The 24,923-nt window shown below is 40.1% G+C and overlaps 2 protein-coding genes and 3 long non-coding RNA genes across 5 annotated transcripts; 4 read left to right on the top strand and 1 right to left on the bottom strand.

Annotated features, from left to right (window-relative positions):
- Window positions 1-268: 268 nt before the first annotated feature.
- On the top strand, window positions 269-20,445 carry LOC135331028 (uncharacterized). Its single transcript, XM_064526056.1, has 7 exons — window positions 269-1,201; window positions 1,533-1,579; window positions 1,635-1,683; window positions 2,515-2,562; window positions 18,313-18,657; window positions 19,030-19,368; window positions 19,556-20,445. Coding segments are annotated over exons 1-7 (1,623 nt in total). The 5' UTR covers window positions 269-408; the 3' UTR covers window positions 19,558-20,445.
- On the top strand, window positions 5,078-5,695 carry LOC135334013 (uncharacterized). Its single transcript, XR_010394176.1, has 3 exons — window positions 5,078-5,245; window positions 5,361-5,546; window positions 5,602-5,695. It is a non-coding gene; the product is annotated as an uncharacterized LOC135334013 (long non-coding RNA).
- LOC135334006 (uncharacterized) lies at window positions 6,803-14,652 on the top strand. The gene is made up of 3 exons (XR_010394172.1): window positions 6,803-6,925; window positions 13,943-14,345; window positions 14,449-14,652. It is a non-coding gene; the product is annotated as an uncharacterized LOC135334006 (long non-coding RNA).
- Window positions 19,084-24,862, bottom strand: LOC135333163 (uncharacterized). Its single transcript, XR_010393763.1, has 4 exons — window positions 24,561-24,862; window positions 19,834-24,013; window positions 19,287-19,767; window positions 19,084-19,223 (listed from the first exon to the last, which is right to left on the bottom strand). It is a non-coding gene; the product is annotated as an uncharacterized LOC135333163 (long non-coding RNA).
- Window positions 20,423-23,955, top strand: LOC135352412 (uncharacterized). Its single transcript, XM_064551598.1, has 2 exons — window positions 20,423-20,699; window positions 20,881-23,955. Exons 1-2 carry the CDS (start codon window positions 20,423-20,425, stop codon window positions 23,796-23,798), a joined length of 3,195 nt encoding a protein of 1,064 aa, XP_064407668.1. The 3' UTR covers window positions 23,799-23,955.
- Window positions 24,863-24,923: the final 61 nt, after the last annotated feature.

The raw sequence follows: 24,923 nt of genomic DNA, 5'->3' as shown, positions 1-24,923 counted from the left end.
AGCAATGTTTCTGTACCTCTAGCTACTTCTTAGCAATCCCAAAAAAGTTTCTGTTATTTCTAAATGATACCTAGTATAAAGGGACATTCAATTGAAGTGGTAGGGAGACTTGGAAAGGTCTGAATTTTTCAAAACAGCCATAGAAGTAGTTTTCCTGGGGGTTTGGGAGCGAAACACAGCTGTATCTTAGCTCAGTGTATGTATTTTATATGCAGCTTATGGGATCACGTGATCTTTTCCTATTCTTTTATCTACGGTGGCAGAAAAGGCCCTTGAAATACAAAAGAGGGTGTGGCACTTTGCTTTAGTTTGTTTACTGAACGGCAGAACTGAGACAGAGAAAACTCAAGTCTGTATATAAGCTTCAATATAATTATAATCTACTTTCACCAGTGATGCCATTACAGAATGTCGATTGTCCAGAAAATAAATGATGAAGTTTTCGTTTATGTCAACGAAGAAGTTGGTTCTGGAGCTTTTGGAATGGTTTTCAAAGGAATGTACAAAAATGAAGTGTGTGCTATAAAGATGCTTCACCATGTTGCCACACCATTGAAAATCAATTTTCCTGTTGGTCAAGGACAAGAAAATGCAATTCGTGCGTTTGGTTATGAAAGCATGGTTCTGGAATCTTTTCAACATCCAAATGTTCTTCAACACTTGGCAACAACTAAGCATCCATCAGGAAATACCATGTTAGTAACAGAGCTGATGGATTGCAACTTGAGTACCTATCTCTCTACACCTGATCACTCGAGCTCTCTCACAAGTCAGTGTGAGATTAGCCTCTCAAAGGATTTAGCTTCTGGTCTTGCTTACATCCACAGCAGGGAGATCATTCACCGCGATCTTTGTGGCGTTAATGTTTTGTTAAAGCGAAGTCAACCCTTTCCTGTAGCTAAGATCTCTGACTTTGGAATGTCCAAGCTACTCGATCCCTCGAAATTCAACACCACTATTAGTCATCGCTTGGGTTACCTACCTCCCGAGGCACTTCACGAGGATGATGAAGATTATGATGAAACTCTAGACGTGTTCTCGTTGGGGGTGATTATGATGCAGATTGCTTGCAGATTAGAAAACGTTAAATCTGTAAGGGAAAGATTGTCATATCTTGCAGAAATTAAAGCCGGCACACACCTCCTTAAACTACACATTATGGCCTGCTTGCAAGAAAAAAGACCATCAGCCGCTGTTGTCTGTAAGTGGTGTGTTCAAAACGGAAATTATGTATTATCCAACTATGGCAATTGTAGTACAAACCGCAGTTCGGTGTACTAGTGCGTTATACTAAGTGACTCGTACTAAAAAAAACCACATTTTAAGTGTAGTAGTTATGATTTTTAGCACACACTCAAATAGCCTCGTCCCCAGGCTGAGTTGTCTCTAACTATAGAGACACTCAAGCAGCAATACACAAACATTTCGCGCTATACGGTATTAGCTAATAATTATTATTGCCCACTCATAGTGATGTAAAACACCTGATTTGTAGATTCTTTGTAAGCTTAACAAACCATTTTTATTTATAGGTGGACAATTGGAGAAACATCTGCTGTATGGAGATGCTTACAGACAGGTGGCTATAACAAAATTAGTGTGACGTGACTATATGCCACATTATTGTTTCATAGGATTATGATCTTGCTACAATCGGAGGAAAACGCCCAATTTTCCACTCAGGTTTGTCAACGGAATATGAAGTGGCTGTTTATTTATTGTGATGCACTGCAACAAAATTAATAGTTGAGCACGACCTACGTCGGGGGCGTTTTTAGGAAATAAAGCAAAGAGTGCGAAAGCTTTCAAAAGGGGCCCACACGCAAAACATGCATCTACATTGCGAAAAGGATTGGAAGTGGCAGTGTGTCACTTACATAGACTTGATGCTTGTGGTAGTAGGCCTTTGCTTTTCACTCTATAATTACATAGTGGAAGCAAGACAACTATTCAGGCAGGTATTGTTTATAGGCAACCTTTTACTTGCATTGTAATTAAGGGAAATTTCAATATTACGCTCGCTACCTACAGCTGTTTTTTTGCTTTTCATACTGGCTGGTTATTTTCGAGGTTTTCGAAGGTTGACCCAGAACACGAACTGTACTTATTCCTGTTAGTTCTAGTGGTTCTGTAGATATCTCATACTGGTATAATAACATACGGTACTTTAGTTGGAATAAGACTGGAGGCCCCGGATCTCACCAAGGTCTTTGTCTTACATAACCAGTGTACACAGTGTTTACTTCCTCTGCCCCACAATGACAGCAGAACTCTTACAACTGCCCAATTCCATTTACCAGTGTGAGCTTTTATTTGGAAAGTCATTTTCAGCTTGTTCTCTGCCCCCAAAAATTAACCATAAAAAATTTAATGTATAATATATAGTGTGAAGTTTTTTATTTATGCCACTTTGGATTCTTTAGCTCCTAGGTCTAAGAGAAGCTTGATCGTAACATTGTGTAATGAAGTGGTACTCTTGTGCATGACTGTTATATTGTCATATCCTCCTCACAGGTAATGCAGTGACTCCACTAGCCACTCCACACACAACCACTCAGTCAGGTAGCAGATACTGTGCATTGGTTTGTATTGTGAATTAGGTCAACATTACATCTGTATACAGTCTAATATAGGAAATTATGTCATCACTTAACAATGTGTGTTTCATCTGTACAGCTCATAAGACGATAGTGACAGCGACTGCAGCTCAGTTGAGTCGTGAGTGCTCCGATGATGCTCTTCTCCAGTTGTCTACCGAGATTGCTGGCTATGACAGATACAAGCACAGGCTGGGCCTCAGTGATGCTGAGATTAGTGCTATCGATCGGACTGTTGATAACATCCCAGGGAGGTTTCACGCTGCTCTAAAGAAGTGGAAGAGTAAAAGCATCATTTTCGATAATCCATCGAAATCGTCAGCTACTTACATTCGATTAGTGGAAATTGCTACAAAGATTGAGGACGGAGAGGCAGTTCGCAGCATTCACAAGGCCTGTGTGGAGCATACATGTGAGTTACAAATGTACCTAGTTTATGATCACTTCGACCATTACCTTTGTGAGCTTGCTTGTCAGTACAGTAGTGCCATGCAATAGTGAATTGTATGATTATAGTAAGAACAGCATTCCAAGTGTTTGCAATACACACTGTCAAAATGGTATTGGATATATACTGCAAGTGTAGGTTTGCTAGTTGCTGACTCTTGTGTCTCCCTCCCTCCTCATGCAGGACTGGAGGTCATGGATCAGTCAACACCATCAAACACTACCAACACTATAGAACCATAAGCACATTTGCACATTATTTTGTTTTGTTTGACGCTTATTGTGGTAATGAATGAAGTGGCATGAGTTTTTTTTTACTGACAATGTTCTTGGTATGGATCGTTCAACTTGGGAACAAATATTAGCCAGTAATCCGGTAAAGATCACTGCAGTAATGAATTTATAAATTTGCACATGGCCTACTGAGCTAGCTACCGTAGACTCGACTCTGCTATAGACTAGACTAAGAGCTTCACAGCTAGGCAGCATTGAAAAACAGTATATAGCTCAGTACATAGATCCCAGTTTCTAACAGAGATGGCTCCATGCACACAAGGCTACAAGCAGTGAAGAGAGAGAGCTAGCCAGAGAGTGACTGTCTCAAGGCATCCTGACTAAGCTGCTGCTGGTGGATATGGTGGCTAGTCTGCAGAGGGAGCTGGACAATGCTAGGGTGAGTAGTGTCAGGTCTTATTGAGTGGACCCAGATACTCTATCTATAGACTAGCTCTCTAGCTCCCTTTGTTGTAGTGCACCTATCATCAATGTGTTGGTCGGGGAGGTCCGACATGCGTGCACAAATCACTACAAGTGCTAGTGCATTTGGCCTGGACATATCACGTGACCACAATGCACTGAACTATATAGTGATTCGTGCACGCATGTCAGACCTCCTCTGGTGTTGCCCCACTACCCCCCCCCCCTCGGGACATACGGGGAAATTCGACAATCCAAGTGTGGGTGATGACATCTACTTTCGATACACAGTATGCCTACGTTTGATACTCTCTCTATTCTTGGTACTAGGTGTACCTACCTCCAATTAGATGCGAATAATTTTTCACCTCCAAAAAAAGCAACCTCTGGCAGAGGTCTTAAAAGTAATTAAAATTAATTGAGGTCTATGGTAACTGTATTTAGACCAAGCAGGACCAAACACAGTATATTTGTTTGGAACGTCGGTGTTTTTAGATCGGTGATTTATTTCAGGCCCAAATTGTCCATAGCTTGAGCTATATAATTATTCAGTATAATTATAATTATTAAGTATAAATGGGTGCATGTACTTTATAGCTAAATTTTAGGTTGTACTACGAACATCCAATTTCAAAGAGTTGGGATACCCATTGATTGAATAGTAAAGGAAACATGCACCTGGTCAATATTAATTTTTAGTCAATACCTTTATTAACTGAAAATTGATTATTATACACATTAGACCCTCCTCCTACATTGTTTGCATGGTACTCTCTCTCTCTCTCAGGTGAACTAAAGAGAAGTCGCAGTTAACAAGATAGCCAGCTGCTGGGATGTCACGAGGGAACGAGAGATCAGTTCTCTGAAGTCCATAGTCTTGAACATTTGAAACCATCAACTATTGGTCTAGTAACAGTTGTGTATCACATGCACTTTCTCTTGCTTTAAACAATTCAGCAGCAATGTTATTGAGAACCAGAATATAAAATGAACATAAACTTGGGAATGCAAACATTATACCTACTCCTCCTTCCAGGAGTTGAATTGGCTTGTACAGAAGTGGGATGCTTGAGGCCCACAGCTAGCTGCCTATAATGCTATATTAAACATGGGAAACAGTCTGTGTGTGCAAAAACAAGGAGGGGGGTGGGGCTCACTGTTCTGCACATGCGTAGATCTGATTGCGCAACCGCCTTGTGGGAAAGAAACTCACCAGAGGAAAATGGTGTCTTTCCAACCACCCAAGCAACTGTAAGTGGATTGCTGTGTATATAGTTGTGTATATGTAACTAGTAAGCGCAAGTATGAGTTTTGCTGTTAGGTCATGTTGTCACAATAATATTCGGTGCAATAATAATTCTCAGTGCAGTCTGTATTCTGCAACCAGCTAACAATTATTGCCTGTTTTGCTGTTTTGCAGATATCTCAGCTCTTAGTGACAACACAAACCAGCGAGCAAGATTGATGTCACTGACTGGCTGCATAATCATGGAGGCACTACACTAGTGAGGAAACATTTATATTCAGTATAAGTAATTGTATAGACTATATACAGTGTATTCAGCAATCTTGCATGCTAACAACATCTTGCGTGCTAACAATGTTATTGTTGTTCTGCAGATGTCTTCACATTTCAACTCTAAGTGACAACTCGGTTTTAAAACTTCCTTGTGACCTTCTAGCATGCACACGTCGAGTGCTTTTCAGAGTGGTTTTCTGAACATGGCTTGCAGCGAGATCGAGCACAATGATCGAGTGATGGGCTGAACAGTGCAGCATGTTGGAAGCAAACACACAATTAGACAAGTGAGGAACATAATAATTATTGAGTATAAGTGACTATCCTTTTTTTCTCTCCCAGGCCTTCCAGTTGCAAGGGTGTACATGACCCCCCCCTGCATGAGAGTCCTAATCCAGTTACCCCATGCAGCCTCCCCCCCCCCCCACAACATCCCATCAGGTGAGCACAGTATTGCTGAGTGAATGGGGAATATATTACTGCATGGTTACACTCAAAGTAGGTCTGGAGTGTATCTTCCAGTACTATACATGTATATAGAACTATCTAAAGTACTTTGCCCCAATGCTGAGGAGACTCTTAGCTCCAGACATTCAGTCTGTGTGGCTAGTAGTAGCTCACAAACCTAGTGTAGGAATTGCTTACAATCTCAAGGATAGCTGGTACAGAGAGGATAGCTGGTACAGAGAGGATAGCTGGTACAGAGAGGATAGCTGGTACAGAGAGGCTTGCAGTCCTCTATTCTATAGCTACAGTTGTTACCCAGTCCTGACCCCATGCCTTGGAGTTGTGAGAAGTAGGTAGTGTCTTATGTCTGTGGTTTACCAACTGTTTTGCCTCAGTCACACACTTGTGGGTTTTGTGCAGAGTGGGAAATGACTTGCAACAGAGTGCATGCCACAGCAAAACCACAATTAGCAAAATACTATTTTGGCCACTTCTACAAAAAAATTAATGTTGTTGCCTGGTTTCCGTGAAATCGGGCGATGCCCCAACTGACTTGAGAGGAAGTATGTAGTATTAGAGAAATTACTGTAAAGAAATATAAGAAAAGTCCCCCAAGAGCTCGAGGGAATCGAACCCATGCCTATAATCTATCATTTAATCTACTAAGCCACACCTATTCTGTCCTAGTCATTACACCTCTCAGTCATCACATGCATACACCACAGTGGATTGCAGACTTTCACTTGCAAAAGAAGAGTACCATGTAGTATATCGTTAGGGCCAAACCAAACCTGTGATAGCAGTGTTGTAGTATGTACCTATGTCTGCATGAAGAATGCTTGCAACGAACATATTTGTGGAGCAATGTTTTAGCTATTATACAGAGGTGGCCTTTATAGGGGCTGTTTTATTATACATGCACAAGAGTACTCTTGCTTGGTGCAAGTTTAGGTTTAAAAAATCATTATATATTGTGGTTTTGCTGTTAGGAAATTCTCTGTTGCACAATGGCCTTGTTAACAGCATTGAACATGCATGTGTTCTTATCACTTTGATTCCCACTGACTGACACATGCATAACACACCTGCAGACTGAATTACTGCTGCATGCGTGCAAGTCCTGTTTCTACGATATCAAAGGATCAAGATCTGTGACAGAAATCAGAATGAAACTCAAGTCTGGTATCTTCCATTGTCTGAGCTCCGCGATAATTATAAGGTGAAACAAATTAAAGCAGATACTACACTTTGCCCATACCTAATTTATAATAATGCTAAATTGATTTCAATGAGGTAACACATAAAGTGGGCAAAGTGTAGGACTGTATTATTATATCTCTATTATTGTAATACCTAAGGGAGAATGTTTTCATTTAGCTTATGAAATTAAGAATTGGCGGACTAGTTTAAAAAGCTTGAAGTGTTATTTGGAGGAGAAGCAATTTTATTTTTGCTCATTTTGCTCTGAAGCAGAGGTACAAGTGTAAGTCATCCGTGTGTGGCCTTCTCTCTCGAGGTAAACGCGCAGCTGACCTCGAGACTTCTGGTTGTACTTATATTGAAAGTATTTTCACAGTTTTGCATTGGTGTCTCTGAGCTTAAGAAATGTGAACAGGTGTGTGTATCTCTGCTTCTGAGCAAAAGTCTTACTACCGTATAATTATAGTGGGTAAATTTTTGTGAGATTCGTTTCACTGGATGGGAAATGGTGATTTTAGCGAGTATACATTCCGTTAGTATAATTATGCGTTACGGTGAGCACACAGGTAAGTTACAAAAATTGGCGCGGCAATTGGTCATACTTATACGCCATGGATTTTGATTGCTGTTTCAACTTTAATGTGTTTGCTATCTACTGAGGTTGATTAAAAGCCTGCCTGTTGTCTCATCATTATCCCTTCTATGTATGCCAGGAAGGGTATCCTTCAAATCCTACCTACCATAACTGGTTTTATATCCTCCTCTCCACGTGTTTTCTGGTGCTTTAAAACTTACATTTTGTCCATTAATTAAAATTAACTACGGTCGCAAGAGTGTTGCAATACTTAAGCAGCGGATATTATTAACATTTTGGCGGTACCGGGTCTAAGCTGGTCTCCCATGGACTCTGTCGCCGTAGAGGTCAAGGGTCACGTGACTATGGTTAGGTTTTGGGGGGAGTCCTGAGAGAGGGCCCCCGCGGGTAAAATTAAGCATGTAAGTGTGTGGGGGGCCGTCATTCAGCCCCTCTCGGTAATCACATTGTTATATGGAAATAGGTGATAGGTGGTAACCGACTGGGTGGGGTGGGAGGCTCGAAAATTGAGCAGCCAGTTTTTCAGCTGCATGTAGGCGCGGTGTCTATTTAAGTGTTTAACATTGAGAAGGTACACTCTATGATTATAATTATAGCAAAGAATCTCTGATGTATATATAGCGCCATACAAGCCAATTAATGTCAATGTGGTCATGCCGTGACACACTCTCTAGTCTTAACTTACGTTTTGTCCATGGCTTTTATTGCTGATATTTGTAAACAAATGTGACGAAGGCGTATCCTGGAGACAGCAAGCAATGCATTGCAATTTTATATGAGTGCATGGTACTAACCCCTCACCACTCCCTGTCGTCCTGGCATTTCCACACACTGTACAACAGAGAAGTATAGCACAGTCAAGTTAATTGGTCGAACCACCATCCTTAATAATGACTCACGCTAGTTGCTACAAAACAATGGAGGGCCTTCCCTAAAGTCTCCTTTGCTCACCGTAGCAGGGAAGCCGCCCATATGTACCTGACATTGTTTGGATGGTGTCTGCATGAGGGACAGAAGAACCAGTGACATGAACTCATGACAAGTTGAGTATAATTATGACATGTATATTATTTTTATATTCAAACTACTAGTGTGTAATATGGATGGGATTGATATGTACACAGATCTGATACTCATAGTGATGTAACCAGTACTTACACTTGCCAATAATGTAGCCAAAGTGCCATAATTAATTGCCCTTTCGGCTGAAACGTGATTTTCGACAAATCCGAATCCTGCAAGCAATACATTGCTACTTATTTTATATGAGTGGATGCATGTCACATGGTACTAACCTCTCGTTACTCTCTGTCCTGGTATTTCCACACACTGTACAACAGAGAAGTATAGCATAATTGTCAAGTTAATTGGTCAAACCACCATCCTTAATAATGACTCACGCTGGTGGCTCCAAAGCAATGGAGGGCCTCCCTGATATCTCCTTTGGTCACATTAGCAGAGAGGCTTCCTAAATAGACTTGACACCATTTGTTTGATGCTGTCTGTGAGGGACTTAAATGACCTGAAACATTTGCATGCAAGCTAGCTAAGTTTAATAGAAGGTACATTGTATCTCTACAATCAAACAATTAAAAGGAGGAAGAGCACGAGTTACGGCCGCCAGAGAAGAGGGGGCACACTGGGGGTTAGGAGTTGCCATTCTATCACAGTTGTTCAAACTGGCAATCAACCACACAAACAAGTCACGTAACTTTTACTGTAAAATGTAAAATACATGGTCTTGCACATGCGCATCGAGGCATATAAAATAACTGTCAAGAATACAATGTATACAAGTGATTTGGAGTGTTGGGTCCAGGTTTAATTAATTAATGTTCTTCTCTGTGTTGCTGATCGTTGTCGTTGGGTTGCTGTGGTGGTGGTCGTATGTCTGTACAATAAAAAAATCAACGATAATTGTCAACATACAACTATTGAAACGATTATTTTTTGTGAACTGTTTTTCACTGTAATTGTAATTATGGTGTCACTTTTGACTGTCACACTAGATCCTGTACAAGGGCCTGCTTCACCCTCCCCTCCGACACCGCTGTATCTAACAACACATGTAAAAAAAGAGCGGTCTGGCCAGTCTGCCTAGCTACTACTTTTTAGGGTAGCATAAGGTACTGCTTTTGAGCATAAGAATTAATAATTTACACAAATGAATTACCGTATAGTGCGAAATTTTCGAGGGGCTTAATTTTCGTGGATTTCGTGGGTAGCAATCCTACACGAAAATTAAGTCCACGAAAATCGTTCTTTACCTGCTATAACGTGCAAGATTTAAAGGCGTGGCTTCCGGTAAGCAGTCATTCCGCGAACATTGTGCAACGAAATGGCTTTTAGAGGCCAATCCACGAAATATAAGTGCCTCGAAAATTTCGCGCTATACGGTATTAATTATTAATACAAGTAAGTGATTTAGTAAAAGAATTAATAATTTACACAAATAATATATAATTATACAAGTAAGTTCAATCGATTAATATTGTTGTTGGTGTAGCTGTGGTGGTACCGGTGCCGCCGATGGCGGTCGTATGTCTGCACAATAAAAAAAATAATAATAATAATTGTCAACATACAACTATAGTTAATCTTTAGCTCACAACCCTTACTAGACAGTATCTACCAAGAATTTCACATTAGGCAACTCCACTTAACACCGTAGGTGTCCAGCCACATGCTGTTGTGTATATAAACTGTGAAATCTTATTTTTGCGTGTTCTGCTATTTCTGTGAATTAGAGTAAAATGCAAAATGTGTATAATTATAATTGGAAAAATGCTCATTAAAACTATTTTACCATTATGCAACACCATGCACGTTTATATATACTCGCTGATATGTCCGAGGATTTTCCCCCGTGATTGGTGGCCGCTGTCTGTAAAGGAGATGACGTCAATGACACATAATTATTTAAGTGAAGTTATAATGTATAATTATGTGCGGCTTCCAAGGCCCTTCTTTGTGTGAGCCTCCCATATGGCGTCTCAGTTTCAGCCGCGTCCAATCAGAGCGCCTGGATGGAGCCGCCACTTGCCTCGAAGTCACGTTACTTTCAGTCAATGTGTAATTGGCAAATCCATTCATACAGAATATTCATATACACGAACTATTAATAATAGCACTGCCTCGGGTTAATTAAGACCTACGTTCAATACAAACAGCTACTTTATTGATTTCGACAGAGTCTGCCCTGCCATAACTCAGTGAATGGACAGTGGACTCAGCTGCGAAGCTGAAACTTTCTTCAGGGGGTGAACACGAATACATACACGGCCGAAGCCTTCAGGGTGAACTTCAGAGAACTGTGCATACCATGTGTCATAGAACTCAGTGGTAAGGAGAACTTGGGCTCAAGAATGAATTTTACAACGAGGAAACGGAAAATCGTTTTAACAGTACTTTAAAATTAACGTTTTCCATGCAGCGACATGTGAGGCCGATGGTTGGCATGTCTTCATCAGCTATGGTAGACACTTCATTCAATTTAACCATCTGCATATCCTGCCTCCCTTTTAGTACACATGCAATATTGGCAGGTGCTAGTTCTGCACTTGTAGCATCTCGACATCTTTGCAGCTAAACAACCACAAGCTAGGCTGGTGCAAATTTCTTGTTAGTGACACAGTTTGTTCAGATCCTGCCTCCCCCCCTTCTGGCACATACACGATTGGCAGGTGCCAGTTCTGCATCTGTAGCATCTCGATATCTTATATAATTTGTTCCATACAAAACATGTAATTATTATTGGCAATAACTATACAAGTATAAAAAGTATCATTGGTCCTGCCAGTTTGGGTCGGCTTCCTTGATCTCTAACAGTTCAGTCGTATATATTTTTTTATTATTTATTTACATACATATTTTCTTTATAATTTTGATAAATTGTTTTATGATTTTAAACAAATAAACACAGTTGGCAAGACAGTTCAACTGAGGCTTCTACATCCACAATTTAGCGACAGGTAATAATAGATCTCCACTATTATTACTATCCTTGGCTTTCACGTGTATCATGTCTACATGTCCGTCCGTAACTTCCGTCTTGCTTGTCTCATATGGTAACTAAACCACGGAGGTAGATTAGTATACCTGTTGCTTAGACACGCTGCTATATAAAGTGCTTCATCTTATAGGGCATAATTATTATGGCACAATACTTGTAATAACTAAATTCTACTATGGTGTATCTGATTATACTTACGGTAAAACTTCCCACCGCCTGCATGTAGCAGGGGAGACAGTAGAGTTTGCCGTTAGGTTGGCGGCGCTTCATGGACTGCAGCACCGAAACAACCATAATTATATTCTTCGTCAGTATATCTGCACGTATGCGTCTTCATCTTGGACTCGAGTTCAGCTATCTTCTGTTCCATATGTCACAAAATAAATATACCAAGTAAATGAATGTCTGCATGCCAAGTAGTTTTAATAACTGGATTGTTTAGCTGATCATACTCGAGCTGTTGTCGAGGTATAGGCACAGCGGCGGAGGTAGAACGACTCGAACTGCCATCAATGAGATTCAGTCATCTCTCTTTTTTATAGGATCTGCACAAAATGGATATACGAATGCCTGCATGCCATCAGCATTATAATTATGCATTGCCGACATTGTACATGATTTATTATTACTTATGGGGTTGTTGAGCCGGTCGTATTCCAGGTGTTTCCTGGGAGGACACAACGGCGGTGGCAGAATACCTCAAACAGCTATCAGTAACGATGTGAGAGGAAGCAATAGAATGATTGAGAATGAGTTCCTTCAGCAATCCTTGTAATAACTATTTGCTCAGGTTTCTAACCTTGTCTTGTATTTTTTTAGCGTCTCTCTGAATATCAGGATTGTCCTTTACAATTTTTATGGTGTCTGCCCTAAGTATATATAGTTTGCCCCTTCTCAATTAATCGTTTTCCCGAAGTATGTCTCCACCCTCTTAGTCCCCGCGGCCTGTATCAAGTCATAGCCGATTTCGTGGTATGTAAATCTTTATTGTAAAATCTGACCTCCACGTGGCGGCTGTGGTTTATCTATTTCGATATCAGTCACCTCCGCGTCGGTTCCAGGTCCTTAGTTGCTTCTGTTGACACCGTTTTCCTGAGCTCGGTGGAGTTGATAAATGTACAGTTAAACCTTTTGGCTTGAACCACCACCCTCGCTGCCATGTTGCTCAGTTCTTTACCTCCATGCCTCAGAAAAAAGAGGTTTGATGGCTGTATGCCGAGTTGTTGCGGCCTAACGTACTTATGCATAGTTGAGATGTGCATGCAGAGCCATGTGCCTGCGTCTTGTGTCTATGGGCCCGGAGCACCCACATATCTCCTCCTTTTGACTTTTCCAACCTTGTGTTGTTAAATTCCTCTATTGTTAGGTTCGCGACTGAACTGTGTGGAGTTGGTCATGACGGCATGCGGTAAGAGATATGTTACCGCATCTAGTTTGTCTTTATCCACAACTGCCGCCCCTCCAAGCTGGGCATGCTCAACTATTGAGTCGAAAAACTCCTAGACGGCTGCGATCAGTTGAATAGTTGAACTTGCATGGCAACATTATACATGTATGCATTACTATTTGGTAGTTTTAATAAACAAATCAAACGGGTCGTACGTCAGCTGCTTCCTGGAAAGACATAATGGAGGTGGCAGAATACCTCGTCCAGCCCTCAGTTAGAACTTGGATTAGTTGAAACCTTGCAGTTGAGATAAATAGTCAATTGGTTGACCAGAATAATTATGATGAATGGCACTATATACATTTTCCCAGGGACCAATCAGAATGTGTGTTGTAGTATCCATTGTCTATTATCTGCACAAAACAAATAAATGAATGTCCTTCATTAATTTTAATATTAGATAACAATATGCATGACTGTACACAAGTCTTTTCTTCTTAGATATTATATACACTGAACTACAGATCCTGGAAGAATCAATTTTCTTCTTTCTTAAGGTCCTGGTATTAAAGCCACATAATACAACAATAGATGCATGTAATAAGTCTTTTATTCTCAGTGACTTTATATAGATAAGCTAACTTTATGAAATAATTAGTAAAAATAATTATGCACTTTCGCTTGTAATTAATTGAAAACAAAATCTTCTTCTTTGTTGCTTCCTAGATTCTTGAGGTCCTGGTATAAGCAGCCACAAAACACAACAATGATACCATAATTATACAATTGAATAGATGCAAGTCAGTTTTAGACAGATTATTTTATACACTTTTTCCTCTTCTATACTTCCTCTTCTATACTTTTAAGCGAAAGCAAATCATGGCGAGAGGCATTAGCACAGCACCAGCTTGAACACTAGTTATACAAGCACATGTTGTGTTGCTTATAATTATTTGTGCATTTTCTGATGCTTATTGTACACAGTTTGTCATAAAACTGGCCATTTTCAATGTAATAATGTACTAATCTTGTGTGTGTGTAGGATCGTCACAAGAGGAGCCTATACTAGCAGAAACCAAACAGTAAAACGGTCGTCTATTGTTCTGACTGGAGATGATATTCCAACAATATTTGAGAAGCTGAGAAGTGCCAGAAAAAATTGGTTCAACTTGGGAATGGCTCTCGGGGTGAGCTATTACGAGTTGGAGAATATTCAAGATCGATATACCAAGATAACGAACGCCGCCTAATGAAGATGGTAGCCAAGCGTCTTGAAGTCACTGATCCAGAACATCCGATGACATGGCCTTACATATGTGAATGTCTAAGGAGGCCTATATACTGTTGAGCGTAACGATGTAGCCGAGGAAATTGAAGACAAGTATGTGAGGACAGCAACTGCAGTTGCTCATAGTGCCACCAATTGATTAGGAGAACCTGACAAGGTACGTGTGTTTGTAATCTGATTGTAGTCTAATCTTATGTCATGTTGCTTATAGCTTATAAGACTCTTGGTTGATTGTGCTGCGCGCTCATGCTTTCATACAGATACTGGAGTTACTTGAAAAGGGACAATCGAGTAAAGAAGCATGCAAGAATGTCAAGTAAAGAACTAACTCTGTGTTGACTATAAGTACTGACTATTATAATGCTCTGTGTTCTGTGTGTGTGTGCATACATGTATATAATTATACCATCACCTTCTATTTTTATACTTTTTTGGCAAAATTTCATTTCCAGCTTTCTAGATTATGTGACCCTTTACCATTGTTGTTGGGTACGGGATCACTTCAGTTGCAGCTTCTTGTTAACCACATAGCCTCATGATAAGAGAAGACAGCATGAGCGCGAGTAGCCTCGAGACCAACCTTTCCTTATAACAAACGGCTGGTATCGAGGCTAGAGCGCGAGCGATGGAGGATCATGCATTGCAGTCCAGTATTACTGATTAATGGTGGTGGATATGGTGGCTAGTCTGCAGAGGGAGCTGGACAATGCTAGGGTGAGTAGTGTCAGGTCTTATTGAGTGGACCAAGATACTCTATCTATGGACTAGCTCTCTAGCTCCCTTTGTTGTAATGTATGGTCCTCCATTGCCTACTCATACTAATGGAGTGGGTGGTGTGTGATGAGTGGAGTGGGTGGTAGTGTACCTGCGTGCATGATGGTAGTCTATTGTCTCTATTGTGTCCATCAATTCCTCAGCCCTACACAGGTACCCCTGAGTGAGGGGGTGGGCAGCAACTTGTGAGAAATATAAAGTTTGATAAGAGGCTTGCATGTTTGTTATCTGTTCCATATACGTAGAGTGTATACGCAGTGTTGGGCTGTGAAGATACGTATAATTATGTTATTGTCGGCTATAATACAAGTACGTGTATAATAACTATAGCCTGGGCTTATATAAGGTCAAGGTATCACCCCCTCTAATGTAATTAAGACCACCACTTGCTCTCTACTAATAGTCCACTTGCGTATGCTTATTGCTAACTGTCAACTTTACCTATACAGCTAACTTCCCTCCTCTCATCTATGGTCCTGACAGCCTCTATGTTACGCTGGGGGAAGAGGCTGTACTGGTGTTCAATGTGACTCATGACAATAAGGGCAGTATCAACGTGATATTGGTAGATGGACTGCCAGCTGGGGCCACTCTACTGCCTACCCCTGAGGGCAACTATACACCCATACACAGGCACTGGGCGTACTACTGTTCAAGCTGTGCTTCATGGATACTCCATTTGGTGACAACCCTCTAGCCATAGTCAGTGCTCAGTACAGCATTCCTGAAGACTCTCCCTACACACAAGACCTGCACAACTTGAGAGGTGAGACCACCCACACCATAGTGAAATAATTATAGCCAGGTTTAAGCATAATAATATGTTAACTTTAAGCTTATAATATAAATACTATTAATATTTCATCGCGATCTGAACTCTATAGTTTCAGAGCCGACTGATTTAATTGTTTGTTTCTGTTGTGCAGGTGTGGTGTGTGGTGCACTTTGACCCCTGTTATCCGGTGTTGGTGGGGGCAAGAGTTCCAATAAAGAAGCATCGCTGGGCAAGGAGTATTCTCAAGTCACATAACCTCTCTCTCTGGGCTGGAGATGGTTTTAGACTACACCCATTTCCTGTGTTGAAGAGCACAACATACAGTGTCAGAGAATGGTCTCGTACACAGGAGAGCATCTTGACTATGTGGCCATATATTCTCTGGTGAGTGTGTACACGTGTATTGGCTATTGTAGCAGCATGAGTGGTCAGCCAATTATAGCTCATTTGTTGTGTGGGCGGGTCACTGTGCAAATGTGTAGTATGTGATGACTAAGAGGTGTAATAACTAGGGACAGAATAGGTGGCTTAGTGGTTAGATGATAGATAAGGCGTGGGTTCGATTCCCTCTTGGGGGACTTTTCTTTATACTTCTTTACAAATCAGTTAGTGATTTCCCTAAATTTTGAAGTCGTCATACTCCTTCTCAAGTATACATAATCAATTTGGGGTATTGCCCGGTTTCTGTGAAACGAAGGTTACCCTTTTTGGTAGATTAGTTTTTGAAACCAGGCGACGACCCAACTCACTTAGAAGCCCATGCAGCTGCTTGCTTGTTCGGACACTTCGCATGCTCTATAAAAATCTGTTCTGGACAATTTTTTATTTTTTGCTGTCCGATAAATTAGAAGATATACGGTATAATTCAGTATGATTTTCTAAGTTGGATAGAACACTTCCTTTAGCCAATCAGATTGCAGTATTGATGGCAAACATGATCTAAGCGATACTATACTGTCTGTGCTTAAATTCTCTCTTACTTCGTGCCTTTGACAAAGGTTTGCTCCCACTGTTTGGCTACAGGCCATTTAAATAACATGCAGTTGCTTCAGCGTTGAAGATTATTCATCAAGCCATCAGATAGGCTTCTGTTTCCATTCAGCTTTCTCCTATAATGACTGTCTAGAATTCAATTCTGTCAACATCAACAATAATAACGTAATAATTATAATTATAATTATACCTCTACCTCTTCACCTCTTTTAATAGTTTTTGAGTGAAAGCAAAACAACGACGATCTAGAGGCATTAGCACAGCGCAGCTTGCACCACTCGTTAGGACAGTCAGTTATTTCATGGGAAATCTGTTGAAGGATCTTTCTAATTATAAGCGTTATTGCATCATCTGAAAATTGCAACCGTATAATAATAGGTTCAATCTCAGCTTAGAATTAGTTGCGCAGTTTATACAAAAATTACCCGCTGTACAGTATACACCTATTAATTACATTCCTCTGCGGCTCTCCTATACTGAGCCAATATATCCCATGTGGCACTCGTGCATGTGTGGTGTCACAACTAATACACTCCTGCCATCATTTTTGTGCACGGGACTATTGCTGGTTTATTCATAGCCTCGATCCCAGGCCGCACTGAAGATGGGCCTGGTATGCGCATGCGCCACATAATCCCCCAAAACTGGGGACTTGGATAACATCGTATATGCTCAGTAAAACAATTACGTCATAACAAACGGAAGTGGATTGAAGAAAGTGGATAGAAGTGCGATTGTGAAGGTTTCTAGCCCGTGTGATAGCATTCTAATAGCTACCCGTAGCCTCTATGCTAACAAAAGACTCAACAGTGTGGGTGACGATCGTCTGAACGGAGTGAGAGCTGACACTAGCCTAATGGACAGGCCACGCCCATCTAATACTATCTTTGATGAACGTCTATAAGTATAGTCTACCTACCGGTAGATCTTGCCAAACATGAACAAGACTTGATAGCATAGCCATAGGGCCCACACAAAAATATCTGACCTTAACAAGCTTGACAAAGCTTTATACCTCTTCCCTTGTTGTTCAGTCTTCAGAAATAAGCTTCAGAGAAGAGAGAAGCTTCAGCTAAGAGCCATTCCAATCGATTCCAATAATGATAAAACGGGAACTGACTTCTAGTACACGATAGTACACGAATATAAATGTCACAAAAGTGAACGAGAATATCCATTCGTCAGAATCTGACGAACGACTGACGCATGCGCAGACAACTAGTACCAGGCCTAGTTGTTCGCCTAACCGTTATAAAAGCGAAAACTCGGCCTGGGATCGAGGCTACCTCTGCCCCACAATCACAACCGAACTCTTACAAGTGCCCAATCCAATTACCATACATTGAGGTCTAAAATTAGAGAAAACATTGTGTAATGAAGTGGTACTCTTGTGCATGACTGTTATATTGTCATATCCTCCTCACAGGTAATGCAGTGACTCCACTAGCCACTCCACACACAACCACTCAGTCAGGTAGCAGATACTGTGCATTTGTGAATTAGGTCAACATTACATCTGTATACAGTTCTAATAGGAAATGATGTCATCACTTAACATGCAATGTATGTTTGATCTGTACAGTTCATGAGACGACAGCGACTGCAGCTCAGTTGAGTCAAGAGTGCTCGGATGAAGCTCTTCTTCAGTTGTCTACCGAGATTGCTGGCTATGACAGATACAAGCACAGGCTGGGCCTCAGTGATGCTGAGATTACTGCTATCGATCAGAGTCCTTCCACTGTTGATAACATCCCAGGGAGATTTAACGCTGCTCTAAAAAAGTGGAAGAGTAAAAGCATCGATTTCCACAATCCATCGAAATCATCAGCTACCTACGGACGATTAGTGGAAATTGCCTCAGAGATTGAGGACGGAGAGGCAGTTCGCAGCATTCACAAGACCTGTGTGGAGCATACCATCACTTATTGTACTAAGTGTTTGCTATTTTAATTGTACATAATTATAATACTCATTGGTACGACTCTCTCCTATAGTTATACTTGCTTGTTTCCGCGCTATTTGGTGCTTTCCCTGCCCAATCCTAGCATTTGTTCACATGATTGTGAAGGATTAAGGGAACCACTTGCATGGGAATGTGATCATGCACTGTATAGTTATTATCACATCATTATAAATTGAAGCCATCTTCAGTATTATATATAATTATAGTCTAAAGTGGTTCGACTAGCTTTCAATGTATTGTGTGTACATACATGTGTATCATGTGACGAGTATTTGCATGGTGTACATTTCAGAGTATTAATTATGCTACTACGGAAATAATTTGATCTCTATACAGTTCAACCATATGAGACGATAGTGATAGCGACTGCAGCTCAGTTGAGTCAAGAGTGCTCGGATGAAGCTCTACTCCAGTTGTCTACCGAGATTGCTGGCTATGACAGATACAAGCTCAGGCTGGGCCTCAGCGATGCTGAGATTGGTGCTATTGATCTGACCATTGTTAATATCCCAGGGAGATTTCACACCGCTCTAAAGAAGTGGAAGAGTAAAAATATTCTCGAAATCAATCCATCAAATTCAACAGCTACTTACGATCGATTAGTGGAGATTGCTGCAAAGATTGAGGACGGAGAGGCAGTTCGCAGCATTCACAAGGCCTGTGTGGAGCATACATGTGAGTTACCTAGTGAATCATCCCTTTGACCATTACCTTTGTGAGCTTACTCGTCAGTTGTGCCATGCAATAGTGAATTGTACTGAGTACAGCAATACATAATGTCAACTGGTATTGTATATTAACTGTGAGAGTGCCATTGGTTTGCTAGTTGCTGAATCTTGTGTCTCCCTCCCTCCTCATGCAGGACTGGAGGTCATGGATTAGTCAACACCATCATACACTACCAACACTTAGACACTTAGGTAGGGCTGACAATATGAAAAATGAAATTCAACGAAGAAGTCTCAAACTTGTGATATATACTCTACTATATGATAGTAATACAGATGCACCTTCAAATCCCAGTTACCGCTACAATTTGTCTTGCAATGGTGCTGCTTATTTCACAAAATTTACCTGAAAGTTCAAAGGTCATGATGGGCTCTATAAAGTGTCATTTTTTGAAATCTTATCAGAGCTTACCTCACTGTTTTGATTCTTATCTACTACTGGTACCAACTAGGAACATATTAATCAGCTGAAAACTGGGAAAGAATCTCACAGGTAGGTATTTCAGGGCTAGCAGCATATAAACAATTTTAGTAGGTCAAGCATTTTGGTGATACACTGGAAATGTGCAGGTTCCCAGGTGGCCCTTAGGGTCCCAATGTATTGATATGTCCCTCAGCACTGTGCTTAGTTAATATAGTTTGTTTCGAACACTTCTACCCATCTGTGAAAAATGTACTATGATCGTATGCAATATAGTCTTCTGTAAGTCACAGTATAAGCCCTAATCTATTGATTTTAGAAGCTTTAAAGCTGCTGTACAACTCAGTGATCTCTATGGATTACTTTAAAACTTAAGTTTCCGTCTTCTTTAGTGCTTAGTCTGATTTTTTATCATTTATACACCACATACAGTGTACGAATCCCTTATACCTATACTGGCTAGCCACAGAATATGTCTATAGGGTATACTATGTTAGAGAATTACTTGTTACTATGTGAGTAACTTTTGAGCACTCTATAAGTTAGCTGTAATGATTTATTGTATATTATTTTCAGATAAATGGCTACTTATGGTGAATTAATTGAGCTACTTCATGTAGCGGAGTTGAGATGTGATGAAGAGGATGTGGAGCTGTCTGAGTTGCTTGTGACCCTTTTTAAGGAACAATACCCTTCTATATACATTGGTCGACCAAGCCGGTTTCTTGATACACTTCAAAGGATTGCAGCACCAACCAGACCATCTATGGTTGGAAAAAGCAAGTTTGATGGAGATTCTCTTCGTTCTTATATGAAAAGAATATGGACCCCTAAAATTCGCAATCCACCACCAACAGGTTAGCATATAACGTTTGATGCTACACATGTAAACCAAAGTAGCTGGTTGTTAGTAGTTCAAATGATATTTCATGAAATTCCCTATGATGGCTTAGTGTTATGGACATCTGAGGACTGTGTTTTGTTTTTTGTTCTGATTTTGGAGTCCCTGTGCGTTGTTAATAGATGTGTTCATTTCAGATATTGATTCGACTCCTTTTCCCGAGAAATTGGTTGAATGTGGTTTGAACGAAGAATTTCTGGAAGCAGCTCTCATCCAAGAACGTGATTGGTGTGTTAAAGATGGAACTACTGTTGGATTTTATAGATGCTTACATAAATTCTTACTAAAGTGGCCAAAATCTCGATTTATGACGAAAACAAGCATAGGGCGATTCTACATCAGAATTGATCGCAGTCTAAGACAAAAAGGATCACGTCCTGACAACATTTATCAATTTGTCGAAAAGATCGTTTTGTCTGATGAACCTGCTTGTAGTCACATGAGCTATGGGGTTGGTTACCAGCAAATTCATCTTCTAAGAAAAGAATTGAAAGAACACGATCTTTTAATTAAGAATATGGCATCCAAACTGACAGAAACAGATGCAGAACTAGACCTAGTAAAGAGGAAACTGTGTAGTACTGAAACAGAACGGGATCAAACAGTTAAAAATGCCACAAAGAAAGTTATTTCCCTGGAGAGAAAAAACAAAGCTGTATTAAATAGCAAATTAAAAGCAATTGAAAGCTATGAACATCTCTACCAAGACCACACACACTACGAAGAAGAACTACTAGAGCAGAACTCACACCTATCTAAGTATGCAAAGCTGCTGGTACCATATCTACCGTCAACAACAGAAGCAAGTTCACTAGTAGATCATAGTCAGATGATTTTTCACACAATTGATAACGGACAGTATACACCTGCTCTCAGAGCTCTATATTACCAGCTTCTTGCAGATCAGGTGCCCCTTGGAAAAATTAAAACTACGATTAAAGCTGTTATTAAGTGTTTCTTTCCTTTAGCTGATGTTGAGAATCTGCAATTGCCAAGTGAGAGCTGTGCTAAGTATATGCGACAACACGAGTTAAAAACTGTAAGCATGGTTCACAAAGCAAAAGTTTTATCTGAAGCAAATTCAAACTCTGATGGGACAACCAAGTTTCAGAGAAAAATTGGAGGCACAGTTTTTAATGGATTGGTGATCTCGGTTAACGAGCTCCCTGATGGAAGTGCTGAGAGTATGATTGCTGATATGTCTAGAGAGATTGAAAAGCTGAGGGATATTGCTCGTGTATTGAAAATACCGAATGCCGACAAAATCAACTGGACACTTGTGTCTGCCTCAACCTCAGACTCAGCATCAACACAAAAAAAGTTTAATCAATTACTTGAAAAGAAGCGAGAAGAGGATGAGAGTGTTTTTGGGCCTGCGAATGGTGATGCAGTGGACATCATTGAGAATTTTTGTGCTATGCACCTCGGAATAAACTTACGTAAAGCGTTTCTCGAGGGGCTGAAGACTGAATCTAGCTGCAGCAGCAATGCAAGTGAAAGACGTGAGTATTATCAGACTGACACTCTAGTTCACGAGTTTTGTAAACTTTTTGGTCGCCATGGAGTTCCAGAATATGGATGTGGTGCATCAAGCTTTCTTGACTTTCTAAATTTAATGCTTAACGAACAACACCTTTCTGCTGACCAAAGAGAGTACTATACGTTGTGCAGCAAAACCTTTTTAGACCGTCAGGTAGGGAGCCGATACTTTGTGACTGCCCATAACGCAGGAAAAATTTTATTCCTTATCTCTGCTGCGTGTGATTTTCTCGAGTATTGTGGTAAAAGCACTGATGGAAACAAATTGGAACGCGATGTGTACAATAAGTTGCAGGACACCGATGAGATATCCAAGCTCAAAGCTGATGCCCTCATATTTCATCATGTGTATGCTGATCTCATGACATTGGCCAAGTCTACAGCACTATCAAAGTCTGCATGGGACATGAATATGCATTACTTGGAACTGTCATTGTTTCTTGCAGAAATTGAGAAAGAACCACAGGCAATAATGTGCGAAGAAATGAGAGTTTTTCCTTCTGAAGACCGCCTCTATGGAAGCGAAATGACAAACCATCGAGTTCATTCGAAGTATTCTCATGTCGAAAAGAGGTTATTTCAAACTGATTCTTTCGACGACGATAAGCTTTTTCCTCTAATTGCTAGTGGAGTTTCAGCAATGAAAAAAAAACTGGGTGCCTACGCTAAAAATCAATTACCAAATGGAATATATTGGGATCCTGAGGCAGAAGTAAAGGAAATTCTCAAAAAATTACCTCCAACAAATGATATATGTGAAAGTCTACTGGGCTTAAACGATCACTTAACTACTAGTATTCCAAATTTATCACAATTGACACGCTCCAACTTGATCGAAACAAAGAAAAATAAAACGATGCTTTGGCTTAGGGAACTTCCCCAGGAAGAACGCGACCAAGTTGTGACTCTCGCTGCTGCAAGAAGAGCAAGAGTAAAAACTGACTCTAAAGAAGAACAAGAATTTATTAAAGCACAAAGAACTAAAAAACTTTACGAGCAAAAACAGAGGAGAGACGCTTTGAAAAAAAGAACCCAAGAAGAGCTAATGAAATTAGGACAACTTCAATTAATCACCTCTGCTACTGAGCTTCGAGGAGCTCTTGCAGATATTGAGGAATCCAGTCTTTCTGCAGCCAAAAAAAGGGACAAAAAGTTATCTTTGTTAAAAGACCAGATTAATATCCGCAAGAAAGTTTATAAGCAAGAAATAAAAATACCATTATCTCAACGTGGAAAGAAGCGTCCTCTAGCCACTATAGCATTCGAACTACTAAAATTCATGGAAACTCAAGAACCTAGTGGTGACCACTGTTGTCACGATCCAGCTAGCCTAGTTGGCAAATCTATCGAACAAAAGTTTGAAGTTGATGTTGGAGAGTTTGAATGGTTCCGGGGTTTCGTAGTTTCCTATGATACCCAGACAAATTTACATGAAGTTGCATATGAAGACGAAGATGAACATTGCCACTTTAATTTACTTGAAGACCTAATTATTAACAATCTAAGGATTACTTAATTTATAGCAAGCACTTATTCACCATGACAAAAGATAACATTAATAACATTGTAATGTAAATAATTGTTTGCTTTGGCCATGCATAAATTATGTATGCATGTGGTGTAATTGTTCAATTGATAAGGATCGGTGAGTCGGTGACTTGCTGCAGCAACAATGGTCTTCATTTTTCTCGACAGCTCCAAAGTACTCTATATCTGCTAACTCGATCAGTACTATATGTATAAAGCAATAATTATAGTACAATGAATAATAACAATGAATAATATACAATAAATCATTGCACATAACTTTAATATAGTCGCTCAAAAGTTGCTGCACATAGTAGCAAGTAATTCTTTAACATAGTATACCCTATAGACATATTCTGTGGCTAGCCAGTATAGGTATAAGGGATTCGTACACTGTATGTGGTGTATAAATGATGGAAAATCAGACTAAGCACTAACGAAGACGGAAACTTAAGTTTTAAAGTAATCCATAGAGATCACTGAGTTGTATAAAAGCTTTAAAGCTTCTAAAATCAATAGATTAGGGCTTATACTGTGACTTACAGAAGACTATATTGCATACGATCATAGTACATTTTTCTCAGATGGGTATGTGTTCAAAACAAATTATATTAACTGAGCACAGTGCTGAGGGACATATCAATACATTGGGACCCTAAGGGCCACCTGGGAACCTGCACATTTCCAGTGTATTACCAAAATGCTTGACCTACTAAAAATGTTTATATGCTGCTAGCCCTGAAATACCTACCTGTGAGATTCTTTTCCAGTTTTCAGTTGATTATTATGCTCCTAGTTAGTAACAGTAATGGATAGAATCAAAACAGTGAGGTAAGCTCTGATAAGAATTTCAAAAAATGACACTTTATAGAGCCCATCATGACCTTTGAACTTTCAGGTAAATTTTGTGAAATAAGCAGCACCATTGCAAGACAAATTGTAGCGGTAACTGGGATTTGAAGGTGCATCTGTATTACTATCATATAGTAGAGTATATATCACAAGTTTGAGACTTCTTCGTTGAATTTCATTTTTCATGTTGTCAGCCCTAACTTAGGACAATGGCCTGGATTTATCTATTTTAAGTTTGTTTACTTGCTCTTGTTATTTATTT

This window comes from Halichondria panicea, chromosome 1 (genome assembly GCF_963675165.1).
Source record: "Halichondria panicea chromosome 1, odHalPani1.1, whole genome shotgun sequence".
NCBI classification, from domain to species: domain Eukaryota; kingdom Metazoa; phylum Porifera; class Demospongiae; order Suberitida; family Halichondriidae; genus Halichondria; species Halichondria panicea.
Note: the sequence above shows the minus strand (reverse complement) of the source record. Positions and strands in the feature narration are given on the sequence as shown.